Source organism: Rhea americana, unplaced genomic scaffold, assembly GCF_003343005.1.
Source record: "Rhea americana isolate MKP2758 unplaced genomic scaffold, rheAme1 scaffold_44, whole genome shotgun sequence".
Classification (NCBI taxonomy): Eukaryota; Metazoa; Chordata; class Aves; order Rheiformes; family Rheidae; genus Rhea; species Rhea americana.
Genome location: NW_028186579.1, coordinates 1,864,801 through 1,886,494, shown reverse-complemented (window position 1 = coordinate 1,886,494; position 21,694 = coordinate 1,864,801). Strand labels below are relative to the sequence as shown.

Genomic DNA, 21,694 nt, shown 5'->3' with positions numbered 1-21,694 from the left:
GGAGAATAAAAGAGAATCTTGCACCATCTTTTTCTATTCAGCAGTTGTTTTCCTTTTCATTCAGCACTTATCACTATCAAAAGGCGTAAGGCATCCTCAATAAGGAAATCCAGGGATCCTACAGGCTGCAACTCAGCAAAACACAAACGCAGGCAAATAGATTTTTGACTTAAAAACAGAAAGATCACATCCCTTCCTTTCTGAGATGAGCATCGGAAAATTCTACTGAAATGTGTCATCTCAGCACGGAGAGTCCCWACCCGACCTTTACTCGTAATAGCTGATATTCTAAACAGCTTTTGCTGCTTACACAGGTCAAGTTGTGGTCAGCCCCATGTCAGCCAACACACACTCCAGACTACTGATAACATTTACAGCAACTGCTGCTGTGTTTAGCTTTGCTCTCTCTAACGTGGGCTCCCAGGCAACATCTTTATCCTACTAGTTTTCTCCTACTGTATTAAAACAGTGTGTATACAAATGATACCTACTTACTACTCTGGTCTTAAAAAGAGAATGAAACAAAAGCTCTGGTAGAGCACTATGAATTGTCTTGGAGACTAGAGCAAGAAGATACACACTACAGTACTTGAGTAGGCATTTATTTCACTATTCAAGTGAGAGACATAGACCTCCTGAAGCAAACAAAAGATGTTCAGCTTGCATATTAGAGCTCAGAGGAAAAAAATAGGGTAAGTTCRTTATCAAAACATGCAGTTATTTACTAGTAGTCATAAATAATCCATAGGCTCTCTGTTCAGTCTTGTATTTCTTTCTCATCTATCAAACATGCAAATCATATCTCATGAATTACTTYTTTTCTGTAACCAGCTTTAAGAAAGTTTTTAAGCTTTAGGGCTGTAATCAGCCCAAAAGGAACACAAAAGGCACACAAAAGGGTGTTGTGAAGCACTACAAACATGATGCTATAATAATTTAGTGAAAGCAAAGAAAGAAATTGGAATAATTTGGTTCCCATCATTTTCATGTAATCTCTACACTATAAGGCAAGTGTTTAGCCAGTGTGTATAATAAGTCTGAAGTTCAAGTATTAGTAATCAGATACTGTCTGTTTGGTGGCAACTGGATCTAGAACAAGCAATTTAATGGGGTCAAAGCATTGCCTCCAGCAATCCTGAGGAACCATAGAAGCAAGTTTCCATTCCACCTTTGAATAGTGAATAACACATACTGTTTCCTAAAAGAGACACAGAATCCCTCAGGCAAACCATATCACCTCTTAATTGCAGAATCTAAAAGGAGAACTATATTGGGGGGGGGGAAGAGGGGAGAAATCAATAGTATACAAAGCAAAAAGCAAGTAAAAGCATGGTGCCAAATTTGTTTCCATACCTCCTCACCACCACTTCTCAGCCTCCTGAAGCTGCAGAACACGACATAGCACTCTTACTAAAACATGCCTGTGCTACCAATGCTCTTGCAAGCTCCAACATTTTCTGGGAAAACAAAACTTATTTTCCAGTTACAAAAGCTCAGGCTCCTATATACTGAGCCAAATGAAACTCTCCATTAGCAATTAGCATCACAGAAGACAGTGAAGTCACAGATGGTTCAGCAATATTTACTGTGAAAAATTCTTAGGAGACAGAATATTGTCAAGAGACAAATTATCAGCAAGATTTTTTTTAGTGAGATGTTAAATGTGGTCAGCATCTGAATCACATTGCTGCCATTGATATCCACACAGGTAGTTACACAGGTGATCTCTTGCTTGGGGAAAAACAAACAAAAGATGAGAAGAGCAGAGCAGTGCTAAGAAGCCTAATGTCACCATAGCTCTTTAAGGCTGCGTACACTCAGCTGAAGAAAAGTTCCTGCACAATGCAGAGCCAGATGCCGCAGGCAGCTTTTACTTGGTGGCCTCCCTGCTTCTGCAGCTATCCAGCCCTTTCATGTGTGAAGCGACTTGKCTCAGAACATTTTATTTTGGCTTTCCCTCCTTTAATTCTAGTCATTCCAACAGTCTCTAGGCCTTTTTTTTTCCCAGAACTGCATTTTCCCCTCACTTAGGACTTTATGTTCTCCCCAAGGCTCTCTTCCACACTGCTACCTGATCTTCTTTCTCCTATGCAGGGGCATGCTATGAGAAGGGAGACCATAGTTCTTTGATCTGCTTGGATCCCAGTTCTACAATGCCCCTTTTCTGATGAAAGTAAGAAAGCAGATAGATATATACAACTGACAGTGAGAATATTTAAATTGGAAAAATATCATTTATAATACAGCATGACAAACAGGAAATACATCAAGAAACCTGCAAGAGGTTGCAAGACCTCCTAAGATAAATCTGAGTTATGCTATGCTATGAAGAAACCAAACAGGAATAACTACAAGCTTATAGAATGTCAGCGAGGCTATATATGCTACAGAAAAGGTAACTAGGAGAAARTGTCAGTTGTGAAGCACTTTATCACAGGGTAATGGTTCTTGCTGCTAGAATAATACAATCCTCAAAAATAAATACAGTCAAAACTATGCATTTATATTCAGCGCAGGGGATGGTGATCTCATGACAGCAATCAATTTTTATGATGTTACCTCTGATATACTAAATGATTCATAAAACAGGAATATTTTCTATGAGAAAGATTTAGCTAGTAATTAGACAGTTGACATTAGTATTACTAAATTTAAGTATGTCCTTTTTAAAATCAGCTATACAGAAATCCCTCAAAATATAGCCCCTCCTGACAAATAACCAGGGCAAAGCTGGGTTTCTGAGTAAGTATAGTGAGASTTCAGCTGGCTCTGAGCTGTTTTATCCCATAGCATTATCATGAGGAGCACCTTAGAGGCAGTAGCTGTGAATGTGATTGTAGGCAGGCATCAGAATTTAGAAAATCTACCCTCATATCCAGTCTTCCACATTTCCCAGGCTACTACCTTGTAAGAAGTAGTGCAGACAATAGCAGCAATGTGTAAAACGGAGCAGTTGATGCTGAGGACCTGAATCTTTCAGGGAAAGATTACATTAGACTGGCTCTAGTCTGGGCCTACTGACTGAACAGCAGCTGGGGCTCATTTGGTGTGCTGCTTAAGCGCATCTTGCAGTCTAGCAGGAAGTCCTGCTTCATCTAAAAATGAATCTAGTCTATGAGTGCCAAGATTGCTCAGTGATGCAAACCAAACAACATCAGGAAGAAATGAGCGTTTCACTTCAGAAGCACATTTCTGATCTAGAGCTTCCCAGCTGASTGTATCTGGAGGAAGGTTCCCTTTTTGTTCCACGTATTTCAGTTTCTCCTGTTCAACATAATGAAGATCTGCCATTTGCARCCTTTGTGGATTCAGGGAACTATAAGCAATTCACTTCAGTTGCAGATCCCAGTTTAGTAAATCAGAACCTACTACCAAATGATTTGCTTTTCTTAGGCTTCATCTTGGCTGAGCAGTCATGGCACGCAGCATGGTCCTGGTTGCTTATTCAGTCTGMAGACTCAGCCAAAGCCTGCTGTAGAAAAACTAGGAAAACTGGATTCAGGAGCAGACTGACAGATGATACTTCRGCTCTGCATTCCAGCTACAGCCTTAGCTAAAACACAATCAACAGATCTTATCTACTGTCCTGACATGGATTCTTGGATATTCAAATCAGTCAAAAAAGTACAAYTACTTATGGCACTACCTTGAGAATTATTAGCAGTGATGCTCTGTACAGAAGAATTGCTGTTATTGTTTTTGTCCCCTGAATAGCATTGGTTCAATGCATTCTGTCAAACAGAATTGCCTCTGCATGTACTTATAGGTCAGCTTCCATTTTGTTGGGTGTGCAGTTCTAACAGTTTTTACTTTCACTAGGAAGTAATAATCCAGAATTTATGAACTTTTGAAATTGTATTAACTATGATAACTGTTACAAGAACTCAAAGGATCACATGAAACTCTGCTTTCATCTATTCATGTTCCTTACATCTTCAAGCTTGAGAGAGAAGTGGGAAAACCTGATCACAATACTAAGAAGTAAAGAAACTGACAAGTTTTTAAAGCCAAACTCATGATTTTTGAACAGTTGGCTTTGGCAATCCTACATCTTAAGGACTATTATCTTCTCCAGCAAAGACAGGATACGGGGCAGTGTCACCACTGGGAGAGGGTAAATAAAGCCCAAGTACASCTGTACGAAATGTTCTGAAATGTGACCAATGATAATTAAGATCACAAATATAAGTGACTAATGAGTGGGCACTAGACCAAGCAAGCAAAAGACTTCGATACTCAAGTCAAACCACCTGGTGTAAATTGCCCTGTAGGTTTCCAAGACAATTATATTTCAGTTGTTAATACCTTGCTTTCCTTTCTTTCCTTTGAGAAACAGGTTTCTCAGCCCAGCTCCACAMTACTATCTATTATACCACAGAAAATGCAGAAAGCATTTGCAGAAGGGCTTTGTCTATACAACTTGCCTTATTCAGGGAAGTTCGTTAAGATTTAAGGATGGGGTTGTCTCTGGAATCCAGTCTGTGGATTTACATACAAGAAAGCTGGCAAGAAGAAATGAAATACGAGGACAGCGCATCATTGTCCCAGTATCTACAACAAATCTGAGAAAAATAAACTTTTGCTTGGGACTGTTGAATGTTTGGGAAGTAAACACTTACAGCCTAGGGAGGCAGATGGAAGAGATGAGGGAAGACTTTGGCAGCAGTGTAAAAATATAAAACCTAGCAGACACCTCTGGGTGTCCAGAGATACTGCTCACTTTATTTGGGAACTTACTCCACTACCTGTAGAATGTTTAAAGGAAAACCTCAGGAAGAATAAGGTACTGCCATCTTGCAATTTCCCTTCTGGTTGCAGAGGACAAAGGATGTCATGGCAGAAAACCTCTAGGCAGAAACTTTGACCTATGGTCATCGCTATCAAAGTCAAAGGGACAAAGGATCCAACTTTCTAGTATGGCATTTCAAAAGTGATAATGGTTAAAAGCCATAAAAATAAGGCCTAGAGATTTCAATTATTTTTTTTAAAGGCGGAATACGCAAAACTTCTAGGTAATTATCAAATATTTTAAGTGTCTCTAAGTCTGTTGCAGAGAAACTTCTTAGTTGAAATGAAGACTTACACTGCTATTGTCAAAATGTCATCTGTACTATATTCAGTATACAAGGGCAGTAAAGCACCAATAAATTCAGGTACACCTTTTAGAAGCAGCCACTGCCTTGGGTGATTATTCTGCACACAAATTTAACTTACTTCTTTCACTTGAGAAAATGTTTCAATTACAGTATGTTTACTCAGTCTCTTACATTAATAGAGCTTATGCTTGGTGATCATCTAGTTTGGGGTTTTGTATATATTATATATGCATATATTTATACACAGACACACGAAACAAACATTAAGCAAATCCAATCTATCTCTATTAAAAATGAGTTCTGCATAAACAAACATGAGTGCACACAGCAATTTCATGTTCTAAATCCACCCACACAGTTGTTCTCAGCAATTCAAGAACAGAGCTGCATGGGCAGATTCTCAGAGTTGGAGTTACAGACATCTGTGCTGAAATAGTGATCAGCATACGAAGGTTTWGTTCATTAAGTAATAGAATAAGGTCTTGTTTTATCTTCAAAAAGAAAATAAATACACAAAATTTGAAGGAAAAAAAMCACAATAACCTCAAGGTACTCTGCTTCTTTCATTCAGCCCCAGAAATTACTCATCTTGAAGCATAATCTTAATGCTATTTCAGAAACAAGCCATCATAAACACAAACTTGCATGTATTAAATCAACTGCCCTTAAAACATAGGAAAAGAAAAAAGCAATCCATTAGACTATAGTGTGGATCTTAGGGTAGTATTGTCTCCAGCTGTTGCCAATACCACCCTGCAGATGAAGGTATAAAAGACCTATCAGACAGGGACAACRGGGATAGAATACCCTAACCTCATGACATTGCCCCCATTTGACCTAATGTCTAAAAGTCAAAGCTCAGCTTAAAATCTCTTCCTTCTAGGACATTTTGTTTACATTAACTGTACACAGTTTTATTGTCCACAAAGAYGACCAATCCTTCTTTGAAGCCTGCCAGAGTGAATGGCCTCATTTCACCCCGGTGACTTCCTACCTCAGTAAGTTTTACAGACTAATTACCCAATATATCAAAGTCTGATAAGCAAAGGAGATCTTTGGCAAAAGTTTAGACCCTAAAGCAAAAGAAAGTTTCTTCCTCTAAAGGAAAGACTTTACCTAATTCTGAGTTTTTTACTTTCCTTTTCACGGACTGTCCCCATGCTCTTTTGTTATGAGAAAAAGAGCATTCATTCATTACTGTAATTTTAATTGCATCATTCTCTTATGCATCTCTTTCGCAAAGTAAACAACTCCCAATCTTTTAAATTTTCTGAGCTAAAACAGAGAGGCAGAGACCAGATTTCATTTCAACAGCTTACARCAGTGAAGTGTCACAGTTTACTTTTAAGCATAATGATTTAGATTAATTAAGCAAAAAGGGGGATAAAGTAGTACATGTGTTTCACAGCCTCCTCAGTGCTTCTGGACAGGAACCTTTCCCTTCTTTGGCTTTCAGTTAATACTGGTGACACTTCAAGAACTTGATTCAAGAGCATCCATAGAAGAACTAGAACACAGAAGKAGATTATCTTCAGGTATGACCTGCCCAGAAATTTCTGCTCCTGTGGGACTGCAGAATATATTAATTTTGGAACAAAATGTAGACAATCAAGGTATACCTTAGTAAAAGCTTGCCAGACACAACTATTTCATCTAGTAAACGCTGAAATAGCTGGAGGCAGGGAGCTACAGTGCATCTGCAGACAGATTATGGCCAAGGAAGATTTCAGAGCAGTTATAACATGAGCCAGCTTCCAAGGATTTCAGTAGACTTTCAATAGCACTGTAACTRTCCAAATATAGCCTAGATACACAGTGTTCCACTCTAAAATATATATTCCCTATCTTTAGGGTCTTCAGCTCCATCACAGGCAGATTTGCAATCAAACATATATTCTAGTTTAGTTTAATTTGAAATAAGTAGAATCTTGAACGGCCTCCTTTCTACCATAAGTTATGCAAGAAATATTCCAATTCATTATTTCCTAGTCTTGTAAAATCCTTAAAGCTTTCAATTATTGCCATAACATTTACAAAGTATTTTCATAAATTTCCTACTTACTGTGCAGATAACCTGCAACCTCAGGTTATCATTCCTAATACGTAACACCCAAAGTAGATGTTTCTCACTCTGTATGAAACACCCATCTGGTTCTTCTTTTAACAGGAAAGCAGAGACAGAATTTGCAGAACTGAAGTCTCAAAGAAAAAACATCCTTAGCTTGCAGTGCAGCAGGCATGGATAAGAATAGTAGTACCAAGGACCTACACTTACTTCTGGTTCACATTCGTGTTCTTACAACCAAAGAGAAGTACAGGGCTCACAGGGRCATTTCTTGTTATTGAACGATTGTTACTCTGTACAGGACATGTCTGTTCATAAGGGGGATAAATCCAGGAAGACTCAATGCTCCATTTACTTGCCAACAAACTCAAATTCTACAAAACTGAATAGAAGGTGTCAAAGGGTTAGGCACAGGAATCATACGTTCTTTATATAGGTATTTTAYTTTGTAAAACACTTTCAACAGATAGATCTACCCTCAGTTTATAAAAAAAGTATATTTTAAGTTTTCACTCAGTGCATGACCACAGCAATTTTTACAGCATGCATATCTAAAACTGCACGTGGGACTCCTAACAGATATTCTAACTCTGGTCCAGGACACTAATGATGAAACATTATCAATAAATCACTGTTTCTTAATAAGACCTCATTACGTATCATCTTAACAAACAGTATGCAACTCAGTGTGAATTCCTGTTAAGAGTTTGCACCATCAGACTCAGAAAAGAGCAGTATGCTTTGGATTGCTAGCAAGGAGRTCTCTACTGGCAACAATCTACGGCCCAAAGCACATGCAGAAACCAAATTACTACAAAACATCCATAGTTTCAAGGCCTCTTGGGACCGTGAATGCTCCAAAGCTTGGCAAAACCTCTACATTATGCCTTCAGTGTTCGTGCTGCTAGACTTTTCAAGATTACATTCAAAACAATAAAAGCACCTTATCACATTCACCCACTTYATAGTGCTGATTTTATTATGGAAAGCTCAAAACAAAAAACATTACAGATTTCATATGTATTAAAAAAGGTTGTTGGAGTGAATGCAAACTGCTTAATAGAAAAACACAGAAATAAAGGTGCAGAAAGCAAGTTTGCCTTTTTTCTTGRTTCCTGTAAGAAAACTAGTATTTCAAAACAGTCAACTTTGTCTCAAAATCTGAATAACCTGAATTAAGTAATGAAATGCTAATACATCAGATATCCATAATTACCACAATAYTTATAGCAGGGCAACAACAACCTACATGTCAGCACTGAGAGCACTCTCAAGGGGAAACCTCAACTGTGTCAGAGAAGACGAAGCAAACTGCGAGAAAGAACACAGAACCAYGTAGCTGAACCCCGTTTTGCCCATGCAGACTCGCAAACGCACCACCAACAGCGCAGACCCACTAGAGAGCTTTACAGGAGCTCGCACAAGCAACACCACTCAGCTCCTACACAGGAACTTCCTTCCCCCGAACCGCCTTCTCGGGCTCTGGTGCTTGGGGTGAAGACACCTCCCTGAGACCCGAGAAGACCCACCACAGAACCGGCCCCAACCGCCGCCCGCGCGACTCCCCARCTGTCCCTCCCGCTCGCAGGAGGCGGGGCTCCACCTACCCCCTGCGCTGATTGGTCGATCCCCCTTTCCCCCTCCCCCCCGTCGTCACCACCTACCGCACGCCCACATCCCACTATAGCCTAGTCTGCTAGGCATCCAGCATGGTGCCTGATTAAAATGTCCATCAGCGTTACCTTGAGAACAGCTTCTGCACAAAACGTGTCCTTCTATGGGCTCAGTAAAGACTCGTGTTGTTTCTGGGCTTTTTATTTTTCATCCCGCTCCCTCTGGCAGCTTCCCGAGTTCACTGTTTTCAGGCATTCGAGGCAGAGGACTATGAGCCTTCGGGACCTTGCGCGCTAAGGAGGCGCAAAAAGCCGGCTGGGGTCCTTCTGCGTGAGGCGTCGCAGGCGGGCGCCGGTGGGCCGTTAGGTGCGCGCGTGCCGGCGGCGGCCACCATGTATTACAAGTTCAACGGTTTCACGCAGAGGCTGGTCGGGGCCGCGGCGTCCGCCGCCTACAACCCCCAGGTAATGGGGGCGCCGCCGGAGCCGCCTTGGGCGYCGTCGCGACGGTGACCTTCGGTGTCCTCTTCCGTGCGGGGCGGTACTCGCTCCCGAAGTCGTGGGGAGAGCCAGGCCCGTCGTCCCTCCGCCGAGAGCGGCTCTGGCCGCAGGGGGAGGCGGGGGCAGCGGGTCGTGGCAGAGGAGGCRCGACTCGGTCCCGATCCCCGCGCGGTTCTGGCGGGCGCAGAGGGCCGCGGAGGGGTCGGGCGAGCCAGTACCCTGGGCCGAGAGGGCGCAGAGCTCCCCTGTAGGGCTTCGGGATGCGGTGGGTTTTTCTTTTTTTCCTCACTGGGGGAGAAATCTTCCCCAGTTCCCGTAGCGCGTCTAGAGTGCGCTTGGTAAACAGCAACGCTTAGTGCCCCCATCCTCGGAGGAGAGCTTGTGTCCTCCCGCGGTTGGGCTCCCGGCGGCCGCGGCCTGCTGCAATGCTGTTGGCCTATCGTGTGACCTTGGGCAAGATGAGACATTTYGCTTTCCTGTGCGTTTTGTGCATCAGTTCGGGATGCATTGGATGTTACAGCTAGGAAATAACAACTTCATCAAGTAGTTTTGTATTGCTTCTGAGCTACAACAGCATCCAGTGTTGCTTGTAAAATAGAAATCGTAACAACCTGGAACAGCCCTGCACCTAGCTCCAAGCCCTTCTGCCTGTGCAGGCAGAAAAGCTAATTACTGGAAGTATAGCTTAGACTTGTTTTAGTGAGTAGAAGCTTTTTAAAGCAAAACAGAAAACAAACAGCCTTTCTCATKTAGAATGCTTGCTTGCTAAACACATAGAAATTAAAGGTTAGGTTCAATAAGCCTATACTTTCCATATGTTAAAGTTATAATATGTGGTCAGTTCTGTTTCTGAGGGGGAACAGATCCTGATTACAGCAGCCCCTTTAAAWAGATTTTAAAAAATGCATATTGGTAAAAGAAAATCAGTTTTAATTTTTTTATATATTTTTTTTGTGCATCAACATAGATTCCTGAGTCATCCGGGGAAATTTGTAATGTGACAAAAAACAAATGCAGTATTGTTGTTGTAGTATTTAAGTTTCTGAACAAACTTTGATGAAAAACTTAAGTTCATGTAATAATAACAAAATAAGGCATTCTGTTCTGCAGGTTAAGGATGGGAAAAGTGATTTAAAAAGAATCAAGCTTCCAAAGAACTAACTACAGAAAGCAAATATTTCTGATATGATTTCAGAGTTTTAAAAAAGATTTGAGTACATCACAACTGAAATCAAAGTTTTCTTTTTATATATAAACTTATTAATAAAAGCTGACTGGAAGCAAGTCTATTTTTATAGACTAATGTGTATTGTTATGATATAAAGGTAGTTTTTCTTCCTAATTCTATTTCATCGTTTCTTAGCCTAATTCTGCTTTCTTGGATCTCCTTGGCTATGGAAGCTTTACTTGGAAAATCCAATCACCTTCTGCAAGCAAGAATATTGTGTTAAGCTTTTTTAGAGTTATTTCAAGGGGCCAGAGGAACCCCAGAGCTCTTCTTAAGTTAGGATGAATAGATAACTAAGTAGGTTTAAAAAACTGAATGGTTGATTAGGGTTACTGGGTCATGCCTTCCCTAGAGGCTCATTAAAAAGTGGAGTATGACAAGGTACCTTGGATTTATCAGTTACTTGGAGCAGGAAGCAGTGGAGTGTACTCTTATGAAGTTCATAGATGACAATCAAATTTGGAGGGGAGGGGGGAGATTTGATCAAAACATTTGAGAGTAGAGCTGTAGGGACAGAGGGAGGACCTGGGGCTGCTGGCAGATAGCAAGCTGGATGTGCCAGCCAGTCCTGTGCCCTGGCAGACAAGCAGGCCAGCAGTGTCTTGGTCTGTGTCAACAGGAACATAATCAGTAGATCAAGGAAAGGTGATTATTCCACTTTAAATGTGATCTAGTGAGTAGTGAATAGAGTACTGTGTCCAGTTTTGCATCTACCAATGGAAGAAATAAACTGATACACTGGACCAAGTTCAACAGAGGCTACCGAATTGGCTGGGGGGGCTGCTGAAGCCCGTGCCTTGTAGGGAGAGACTGAGGGGTTTAGGCCTGTTCAGGCTGGAGGAGAGGTGGCTTTGAGGGGAATCTAACAGCAGCCTCCTAGATGACTTCAGTATCATCACTGAAATGTTAGAATCTAAATCTTGGAGAGAATGTAGTTGAGAATATGAGATTGTATCCAAGTAGGAGCATTTCACATTAGTCTTACAACTATTATCTCTCTTTGCAAATGTCTTTTATATATATATATAGATGTGTATATATATATATATAGAGAGAGAGAGAGAGAGAGAGAGATGAAAGAAACACTATTTTTTGTTTGGCTCATCATTCACACAACTTAGTCTTCAACTGTGGGAATCAAGTGTTCTATACAACAGAATAGCTGCATTAAAAAAATACCTTCAATCCCTTTTTGCAATGCTAGTAATCTTCTCACTTTTTGGTAGAGCTTTAAGTTTTACTCTACCTCCAAGTGACACATTCAGAACAATCAGTCTAATAGAAGAGTTTGCAATAAATAGAGATTAAAATATGCAAAGAATCATGCCTCTAAGTAAATGTTAAGTTAAAAAAGTAAATGTTAAGTTAAAAAAGTAAATGCTAAGTTAAAAGCTTTGGAAGTAAAGCTTTTCCTATTGATTTCCGTGCTATATTTAATAAACAAAGTCATAGCCCAGTGTTTAAAACAGTTTACTTTTTATGCTACTGTGTATCTTAATGTTTTTGTGAAAAATCAAGATGCTTTCTGCAATTCAAATTCTGTTTGGTCAAATATACAGTATAATAATTCACTGTTCTGTACTGTCACATTCAGATGCTTCCCAACGGAGTATTGTTCTGATGCAGATTATTGTGCAAATTATTGTGCAGATTATTGATGGAAGCTTATTGTGGGCTTGCAAAATATCAGTGAAAATGCATTTTAGAAGTTCTTCTGCTGACATTAACATTACTAACAGTGTATACTAACAAAAATATCTTAGTTTGAAACCTTTGTTGTTTTTTCCATCTTACCGTTCTTAAAAGACTTAATTTGCATTTTACAAAAATGTGTAAAGTAGTTTGAACAGCTTAGCCTGTTTGAATAAATGGCAACTTTCTCAGATGAGGAGTCAAATTTAAAATTACTACTCATATTTAGGAAGGTAATGACTGCCATAGCCCTTACAAATAAAATGAAACCCCTTTATTCACTGAAAGAATTGGCCTATGTTTAAACCACAAATTGTGAGACTAGTACCATCAGATGAGGTAGACTGTACAAACTTTTTCTCCCTAGTTCTTCAAGGTGTACAGTCCTCAGAGAAATTTGGTCGTGCTAGGGTAACTTCACTTGATACAAGTTATTTCACTTATAGCTAGTAAAAATCCCACAAATCACAGACCTTCTGTTTTGGATTTTTAGCTGATATGAATTGCATGGAGTTTGTTGGGAAGCTRTAATGATTAACCTTTCGTAATGTAGATTATACTTCAAATACACAAAGTCATTTTTACTTGTGTGCGCCATCCTAGTGCAAACGAAGCCTCTAAGTGATCCCGTCTAACAGCATCATGTTAGTGATGACAAATATATTTAGCCTCGTACAATGATTTATGTTTGGCTGTGAAGGACCTGCTGTTTAGGTGATAAGTGTTCAGGTTCAGTGTGTCCATAAAGGTTACTTCAATGCGTGTTCTGTAATAATAGTTCATCTTAACTTCCTTTCCTTTTTTCATTTTTYAGTTCTTGCCTCACTTCTTTCCGCTTTCTCAATCTCTGATTCAGTCTGAGCATTTGCAAGCTAAGAACATGGTGCTATCTCCATTAAATTATGCTCCAAATCTTTAATTCCTTTGTGCTGTCAGGAAAATGTGAATGTTGCTYGGGAGTGCATGCTAGCAAGGCATATATTTGTTCTAACTTTGAACATTTTGGCCAACCAATGGATGGATTGTGTCCTAAGACCTTCAGACCTCTGCAAGGAAGGAAGAAAAAAAAAAGAAAGAAAGAAAGTTAAACAAAATGTTAGTGATATCTGAATGCTTTTCTTTCTTTTTTTGTTTGTTTTCCTGGATTTGTTCCATGTCTTGATCTTTCATTAGGGATTTCAGCATTTTTAGAAAGTAATTGCCATAGCATCCTGATGAAATCAGCCAATGTTGACTGTCCTGCATGACTAGATCTGCTATACTTTGTCCAAGAATTGGAACAAATTCTTAGTAACATGATTATGAAAAGATTAACACCTTTTTTATCAGTAGAGGAATTATCAATGTGAAACATCTTGACATGTAGCGTAGATCAAAGGTGTAGAGGCATAAAAGAGGATGCTGAGTGTAGAGAGACACTAATGTTATTAAATAAGCCCGCAGTTTTAGTGGAGTTGAACACAATTAAGTATAACAAGCAACAGTAGGTGTTGCTTAACGTATCTTGATGATATACTCAAAAATGATCTATACCGAAATTGTTATTTGTAAAATTTCTTTATAGGCACAGTAAGCTTGGCAAGCAGTAGGGTATGAGATAAGGGCCTTAGCCACTTTCAGTCCAGACACTCATGCACTCAGCTGAAGTAACCATGTGGTTACTCTAATTTAGTTGAGCTTGGTTGAAGTTGACCACAAGATTCATGGACAAGATAAAAATAGAATTTTACGCTGGGGTGAGTGATCTTGATTAAAGCAATATCTGCATTACATAACTGAACTTTCTTCTCCAGCTTTTATTTTATTATATTCTTTTTTTTTCTGAAGCCAATGTGGCAATATCAGTGACTTTTAAATCTGCTCTGTGATGTTCTTAACTGGTTCTGTGCTGTTTTGGAAGACAATTTATAATGGTATACTGATGATTGTGTGAGTTTTCTGAAAGGATTCTATTTAATTCCATGATTAAGTTAGTCACTTGAGTCAAATTTGAATCTCCTGTTAGTTTTGTTGAAACAATCGAATGGGAACCTGAAAGACATTCCTGTTCAGGTGCTTTCTAAAACCTTAAAGGGTATACCATAACTTGCAGTTGTTAGCATGGCTGATTCCAGTATTCTAACAGCAATCCATAGAATGCGTTTTGCCTCCAGCTATAGAAGCAGGAGTCTTTGAGCCAAGAACAAATGGAGGTGATTGCCTCAATCACAACTTTATTTTCCCCCCTCCCCCCAGTCTGTGAATTTAAGATAGATGTAAGAGGTATCTGTACCACGGAGATTCAGAAATGAGGTACTGACAATCAAGAGGGCAGGAAAGGTTGCGAGGAGGGGAAATCACAAGTACACTTATTACAAGTATCTGTTCTGTAATTCTTTCTATCTAACCACTAGCCTTTTAAAGCCAAATCTAATGAAGTACTTTAAAGTTTTCTTTAACAAAAATGCCAAAGTCCATAATTGCTATCTCAAAAAATATTTGAACCAGCCGCTACTTATCTTTGGATTTATAAGCGCTAACTACCCTGGCTTAGCAGTAGATGCTTCCTTCTTGCTGTTTGTGACTAGAACTGCTTAGTCTTAAATAACTCGGTGCTTGCCTTCTGTCCAAGCCTGTTCAGTAGGATGGCACTCGTTATTTCAGTCCAGGAATACTTGGATTCACTAAGTCACATAAAGCAGTTTTGGCCACTTTCTTTCAAAACATAACCAAGAAGGTCAAAGAGATTATAATATTCATTCAGGCACTAGAAAAGTGAGAAATTGGACCCATGTCTTCAGGAAAGAGCCCTGATGATCATCCCCTAGGCAATTGTGGGGGGCAGAAAAAAATTAATCTTTCTGTTGAAGATAGCTATTGTCACAAAGAATTTATAGAGGTATAGATAAAGCATATCTGAGCTATGGCAGACAYGAGAAGAACAAAAGCCTGCAAGTCCAGTTCCTACTCTAAATACTATACTGTTACGTACAAAATGAATCGACTAGTCCTTTGAGAGGAAGCTAGAATTTTAGTGCAGCCTTAACTTGATTTATGAAAAGTAATTGCTACTTCTGTTTGAATGAAAAATTGTTGCATTAATTTACTTGTATGTTGCTTTTCATTTCTATGGCAAGTCAGAAAAAAGAAACCATATAGTGTTTCAGGAGACATAACTTAAAATATCACTGCTGCGTGTTAAGGCGTAACTGTTAACTCTAGCTATAATAATAAATACAAGGAGGCCACCTCATGGTTGCTGAGAGAAGTTGTAATTTTGTTCATTTAAAAAATAAAAATTGGATTTATTTTGGCAAAAGTAGAGAGCAACTATCTGAACTAAAAGGAAATTAAATGCTGCTCAGAGGAAATACATGAGGGGTGGAAAGTTGCAGTAGCATGTGAGTTACAGGGTGTAGTTGCACCTTCATTAAGAAAACCCCTTTAGGACTTCTGGAGTGTCCTTAAGCACCACGTAATACTTTATTATGAAACAGCATATAGTCTTAGCTGTTTTTTCCTCAACACATACATCCCGTCTCTTCACTGACCTAAGCAGCAAGAATTCCCTGCTCCAGTACCACTGCTCAGGTAGGGCCTAGGTACAACCACGTGCAAAAACAACCAGCAGCTTGGACCAAGTAGCAGCACAGGAAAACTTGCAGGAAAAAAATATCTTAATTCTTGCACCTATGATGACTAGAAACTTATGTCATGAAGAAATCAAAAAGGAAGCTTCTAAGCTGCTGCTTTTCTCCTCTTGATGTTTCCTGACCCAAAATTGTAGCTGAGAAAGAAGTGGGCGTACAATGCATCCTTAGTTGTGTGGTGGTTTTTTAATTTTTTTTAAATCACAGGTCRTCATGCAAGATCAATATTCTTTGTAATGTATCCTTGTAATGACTGGCAGTGTGACAATTGGTAATTCTGCAAGTGTTATATACCTTGATATTTTAATCTTTATTTATGCAGGGACTCAAACCAATAGTATCCACTGAATCCCCAGCTTTGATTTTTGGGACAACAACTAAACTTGCTTCAGATTTACCAGCAGCTGGGTCTTTCTTGGGTAAAAACAAGGTGCCAGACCTACAGAAACTTTTTCAGGTAACGACAACTTAAGATGTTAAGACGACAAGAGTAACTTAAAGAAAACTGGAGAGAGTGGGCCATATTTTGCCCTATTTTAATGTGGCTAAGTAATTTGTCGTTCTACGATACCTACAATTTTTAAAGTTTACTTAAGAAAATGTCAAGTACAGTATAACCTGAATCAGTCTCCAGTGACCTTGTACTATGTATAAATATAGAAAGTAAAAAGTCTAGTATCTTTTCTTTTTTTTCTGACTTAAAAAGATGCATCTCATATCCTTTGACTATTGGAAGCACTTTTCCTCCAAGCACGTGAGTTAAAGATCTGGAGGAACAAAGCGGAGATTACTACTGTTTTGTATTTTGTAATTGGCACTTTACTGAAGCTGTGTATAACATAATGGAAGAAGAGTACAGTAAGCTTCAAAGCTGGTTTGTTAGCTGTGCAATTTTTAAGTGTTTGAGACTTCTGAAAACAAGTTATTTAAACATCAAGAATGTGCTTTATAAAATGTTCCCTTTTCTCTCTTACATGCCACTTGCATTTGGAATGTGTCAGTCTGAATTGGTGAATAACCTTTTATACGTATCTTTTCACATCTTTTGTTGGTGACATTTTTCCAGTCCAGGTCCTTTTTAAAAATTGTATTTCAAGATGCATTCTTTGTGCCTGCACATAACAGCTTTTGCTAATAAAATTAACTTGCCTTTGCATTTGTCTTGCTAAATGAAAAACACTTAMTACATTAGACTATAGATAGTCCATTAGTCAGCAAATTTCCCTCTTGGAATTCTTAGTTTTACCTGAGGTTGCTTGTTCATGGTGGTCTCTGTGTGAGTATTCATTTTTTTTKTTGTTGTTTTTAAACTGTTCCCACAGAAAGCAGATGGACTGCCAGTACACCTGAAACGGGGAGTTCCAGATAAGCTGCTTTATCGGACCACTATGGCTCTAACAATAGGCGGGACTATCTACTGTCTAGTAGCACTGTACATGGCCTCACAACCAAGAAACCAAAAGTAAATGAACTAATGGGACTAATGGTATTTCTCTGAAGGACCTCCTGCATGTATCTCTCTCCACTTGCTTTTTAATCCTGCAATCACATAGGGTGTGTTATTCAGATCAAATGTGTTTGAGAAAGTATTTTTAAATTGGTTGCCTTATGTATTCTGAARATCATAAAAACAAGGACTTAAAGCAGTCGTTGTATTGTATGGTTGTTGCCTTGCATTTGTTCTTGTGCAGGAGTGCATAAACAGTTGGAGAAAGTTTACTTTTCTTCCTTCCCTTCTTCCACACTGTGGAAGACACACAGATAAGACAGGAGAAATACACTTTTTAGACAATATTCCATGCCACTTGGTGGGGAGATGCTGTCAGTTTCAAAAGCAGCAAAGCAAATGCTTTAATTAGTACTTGACACCAAGAATATGTTCCTATCATAAACAGCTTGTTTTACATAACCAGGTGGCAATAGAACTTTTCCAAATGCTGGTATATCATTAAGTATTTGTACTTTTAGTAATCAATAGGACAAAGGGCTTATCTCCTTGGATCATTCAAGCTGGATTTTTCCATAATGTAAACACCAATGTATACAGCAGAATGCAGCAATACTGTAGCATCAGTTATACCAGTTTTTGGACTMTTACTTGTCAAACTCTCATATTGTGCAATAAAGCTAACTGCATGAATAATAAAAGTGGCAAGTCTTTAAAGTTTAATGCTGTTTCAGCTGGCCCTGTAGTGAAATATATTAGCATGCTTTAAGTTCAACTTGTAGATCTCAAACTGGGCAGTTGATTGAACTGCCTTATTGTAATCTTTTTTGAGATTGTAATCTTTATCTCAGATCTCAAGGAATTCATGGAATGGTTAACTCTAAGGTGTGTTTGTGAAACAGGTCACTACATTTCATAGCTCAGCTGTGCACACACACACACGCACACACATACATATATATGTGTATATATACATACATACATACATACACCTATGTAATATTTGCCTTGCTGGGTGGGGAAAAGGGTGGAAGTTAAAACCCTTCAATTAATTCTTTTTCCCCTGTAAAATCAGAACCTTGGGCTACAGCTAGTCTTTCACACAAGCCTTTATACAAGCATCTTTTAATTTGGTAGGTATTCTCTAGTGTATGAACAGAGAGTATTCACTCCTGGTTACTCAGCCACTAAGTTTGGATGAGCATGGTTTCACTAGCATCTGTCAAAACCCATCTCTTCCAGAACCACGAAGAAACCATCTTCTTCATAAATAGGCAAGAGAGTTGATAAAGGAACCTAAAATTACTATTTCTTCATTCTTTTACTAAAAACATTCTGATTTATTTTTCCAGTTAAGTTGTACTAAAGCCTTATTACTGTTCCATAGAAAAGAAAATAGCTGACTGAAACCTGAGATCAGAGTACAAGCAGTGTTGCTATTTCAGGAATAGAGAGATTAAGTCACAGGATAAGAAATTTGTAAGGACAGCAAAGCTCAAAGAATAGCAAAGAATTAATGAAGTTCTACAGGAACTGACAGCTTTATAGTTCCTACTGATAAAATGTATTATCCTCAGTAGCCCATTAGCCCTAGAGATCTAATATTCTTGTGCTGTAGGCTACAATATTAAAAAAAAAAAAAAGCAAGTTATTGTCTATATCTTCCCTGCATTGTCGTATATTAAGCACCACCTACAAGAATCTTCTAATAAAGGATACTTTGCTTGGCACACAAACTTGACAGGTAAGTTTTAATGGGAATGAGTTTTGCTTAGAGAATTTTTTCTGAGCTTTTAAAAAAATAAACTATTTTTAGCGTTCATATAGAGAATAACAACTTTCTGGTTGTTGCTAAGGCAAATGTGGATAGAGTAACTGAAATGCTATCCCAAGGCTTATTAAGAAGTGGAAATACTCTTCCATGTACTTGTGGAAGAAACAAAAAAAAGGTACGTATCACTCAAGTCCAGCTTTCTTACAAAGCAAATGGCTTATCTAGAGATAAACACACTCATGGTAAAAGGGAAAAAGACAACATAAAATCTTGCAAATAACCTGATATGAGATAGCCCATGTTTTTTTTTATTTTCTCAGCATATGGATTTTGGAAAACTCACTTTTCCCTTCCCAAGCATTCTGATCCAGTTGAGGTGGGATGAGAATGCTGCTTCAGTATGTCAGATTCACAGCCGTGCTTCAGTTTGAGGTTAAAGAATGAAGGTCTTGCACGTCTGCAGCCATGGGGATGGGCTCCAGTCTTGAGAGAAAGAGGAAACTGCATTTCTGTATTCCCACAGTGAAGTGCACTGAACAACAGGAAAACTTGCAAGCTGCAGCCCAGAGTGTTAGGATGTGGGAGCAAAATCTTGCCCCTTTTCTCAATTATTCTGAGAGTATAATAAAGAAGTTACAGCATGATTAAAGCCTTTTTTTCCTAGGAAAAAAAGCTCTATTAATCTATTTTTAAACATTCCTGATGCCAGCGATCTCTCTCTAGGACAATTCAAGAGGATTTAAGTGTTTTGAATTATTGTCTGTCTTAGAACTAAATTCTCTTTTCTTAAGCCCTTGAGAACACTCTTACCTTTAAAACAGACTCTCCTTGCCCTGATGTTAAATTGGGTCTTAAACAAGAAAAACAAGGAGTGAGCTGCAACATCAAGAAGGCTACTTCCTTGTATTTTGAGTCATCATCCTCAAAAGGAAGAATCTCTGACTTGGATACTACAGCTTTATTTTGTATGTTAGGTTTTGTTTTTGAAAGAGCTTTTGGTTTTATCTTGTGACTTATATAACATGCCAGCATTGATAACCAAGAAAACAAGATACATTTTTATAAGTGATAGCTTATACTCTAATGTTTTGGCTTGAGTGCACAGCAGAGAATAAAATATAGTAAGTTCTTATACCCCAAGGTGCTGAAGTTGGGAGGGAGAGCAGCTATGATTTCTAGTACTTAGGAAAAAAATTATCTTATGATAATCATCCATCCCCATGGCATTATCTTATTGCTAAGAGACTTTAAATTAAAGAACATTAAATGGTCGTTTTCTTTCTTAAATGATCTTTCTGACAACCTGAATTCAATAGTTTTATTTTTGYAACTGTTTTGAAATAAGATCTCTCTCTACCTTTTATGTGGGAGTACTGGAACAAATGCACTTGAGAAAATGTTGATAATATTGCAGTATGTCTTTGAGCTGCTTTAAAAATGCAGATATAGATAAGGAKAGGATTTCTCTGCAATATTACAGTGTGACCATACAGTCCAACAGACTTCTGCTTTTCCCTCAACATTTTAAAGTGTTAATAAGCTTTTTTTTTTTWWWWWWAAATAAGATATTAATGGTTTGATCTTGCCTTAAAGCAAAACTTTTCTAATGAGAAGGCAGTGGAAGGAATACAAGCAAGAAAAACAAGGCAAATAGAAACCTGAAATTCCTACAAAATGTAGTTTATTATTCATGCAGACTTCAGAAAGCTGACCAGAGGATTTAAGGGCTGTTTCTCACATATACACTAAGGACATGGTATTCCCTCCTCCTTCACCATCTTTTCTCTAAATTCAAACCTTCTAAGAGGCTTCTGAAGAGTCACAGGTCAGGGTTTCTCTTTTGTCACTAATCATTACCTCTGCAGATTTTAAGAACTGGAAGGTTTTTGCACAGGGGAAAAAAATGTGTGTGTAGCAGATAAATGGAAAAGCATAGTAAAYTGTTCTCAAAAAATCGGTTACAAACCACCTACATTTTATGACATAGTATACTATACCTTCCCTCCCACAATTGTTAACCTAGTCAAAAGCCTCACAGGAATCCAAACTCTGATCTGCATTTAAAGTGGAAAATAGGAGGACCTTTCTTGTAGCCTAAGCATTAGTTTTAGCCATAGGCATRAAAAATGATCTTTTGAGTATTCAGTACTAATTAGATATTAGTTTACTGAAGATTATTAATTAATTGGAATCTATTTCAGTTGGCTGCACTGCAAGTGATACACAGGTGGCTAAAAAAAAAGGTGTATTTGCTTTGAAGGGAAGCACAAAGAGGCTACAAATGCAACTTTGTTAACAGTGTGCCTCTGGATCAGGAAATGGGGTATACACCATCAAAGAACATTATAACATCTCACTAGCACAAAATGCTGTTTATTTTCAATGAAYTGTCCTGGTACCTTACATAATCTCAGACTGATTTTTGATATAGCACTAGACAGARGGGAATCTTTATTTCTACATGAAGCCACCCCAGATACAAGGAAGTTAAATCTAAGGGTCTGTTTTCCCCCCTCCTTCTGTTGTAGGCAGCACACATCTGGCCTATAAAATACAGGATGTTTTATTGCATCCTGTGGCTCCAAAAAGATGCTCCATCAGATGCTCCATGCTAGAGCACTTTCTGAATGATTTTGCCCAGTGGCTCCA

The 21,694-nt window shown here is 38.6% G+C and overlaps 1 protein-coding gene across 2 annotated transcripts; it reads left to right on the top strand.

The window, feature by feature from the left end:
- The first annotated feature begins 9,077 nt into the window (after positions 1-9,077).
- COX7A2L (cytochrome c oxidase subunit 7A2 like) lies at positions 9,078-17,972 on the top strand. 2 transcript variants are annotated; one of them, XM_085315834.1, is made up of 3 exons: positions 9,078-9,239; positions 16,147-16,281; positions 17,147-17,972. In XM_085315834.1, exons 1-3 carry the CDS (start codon positions 9,168-9,170, stop codon positions 17,288-17,290), a joined length of 351 nt encoding a protein of 116 aa, XP_085171960.1. In that variant the 5' UTR covers positions 9,078-9,167; the 3' UTR covers positions 17,291-17,972. The 2 variants fall into 2 exon arrangements, with proteins under 2 accessions (XP_085171960.1, XP_085171961.1); XM_085315835.1 differs by lacking the exon at positions 16,147-16,281.
- The last annotated feature ends 3,722 nt before the right edge of the window (positions 17,973-21,694 follow it).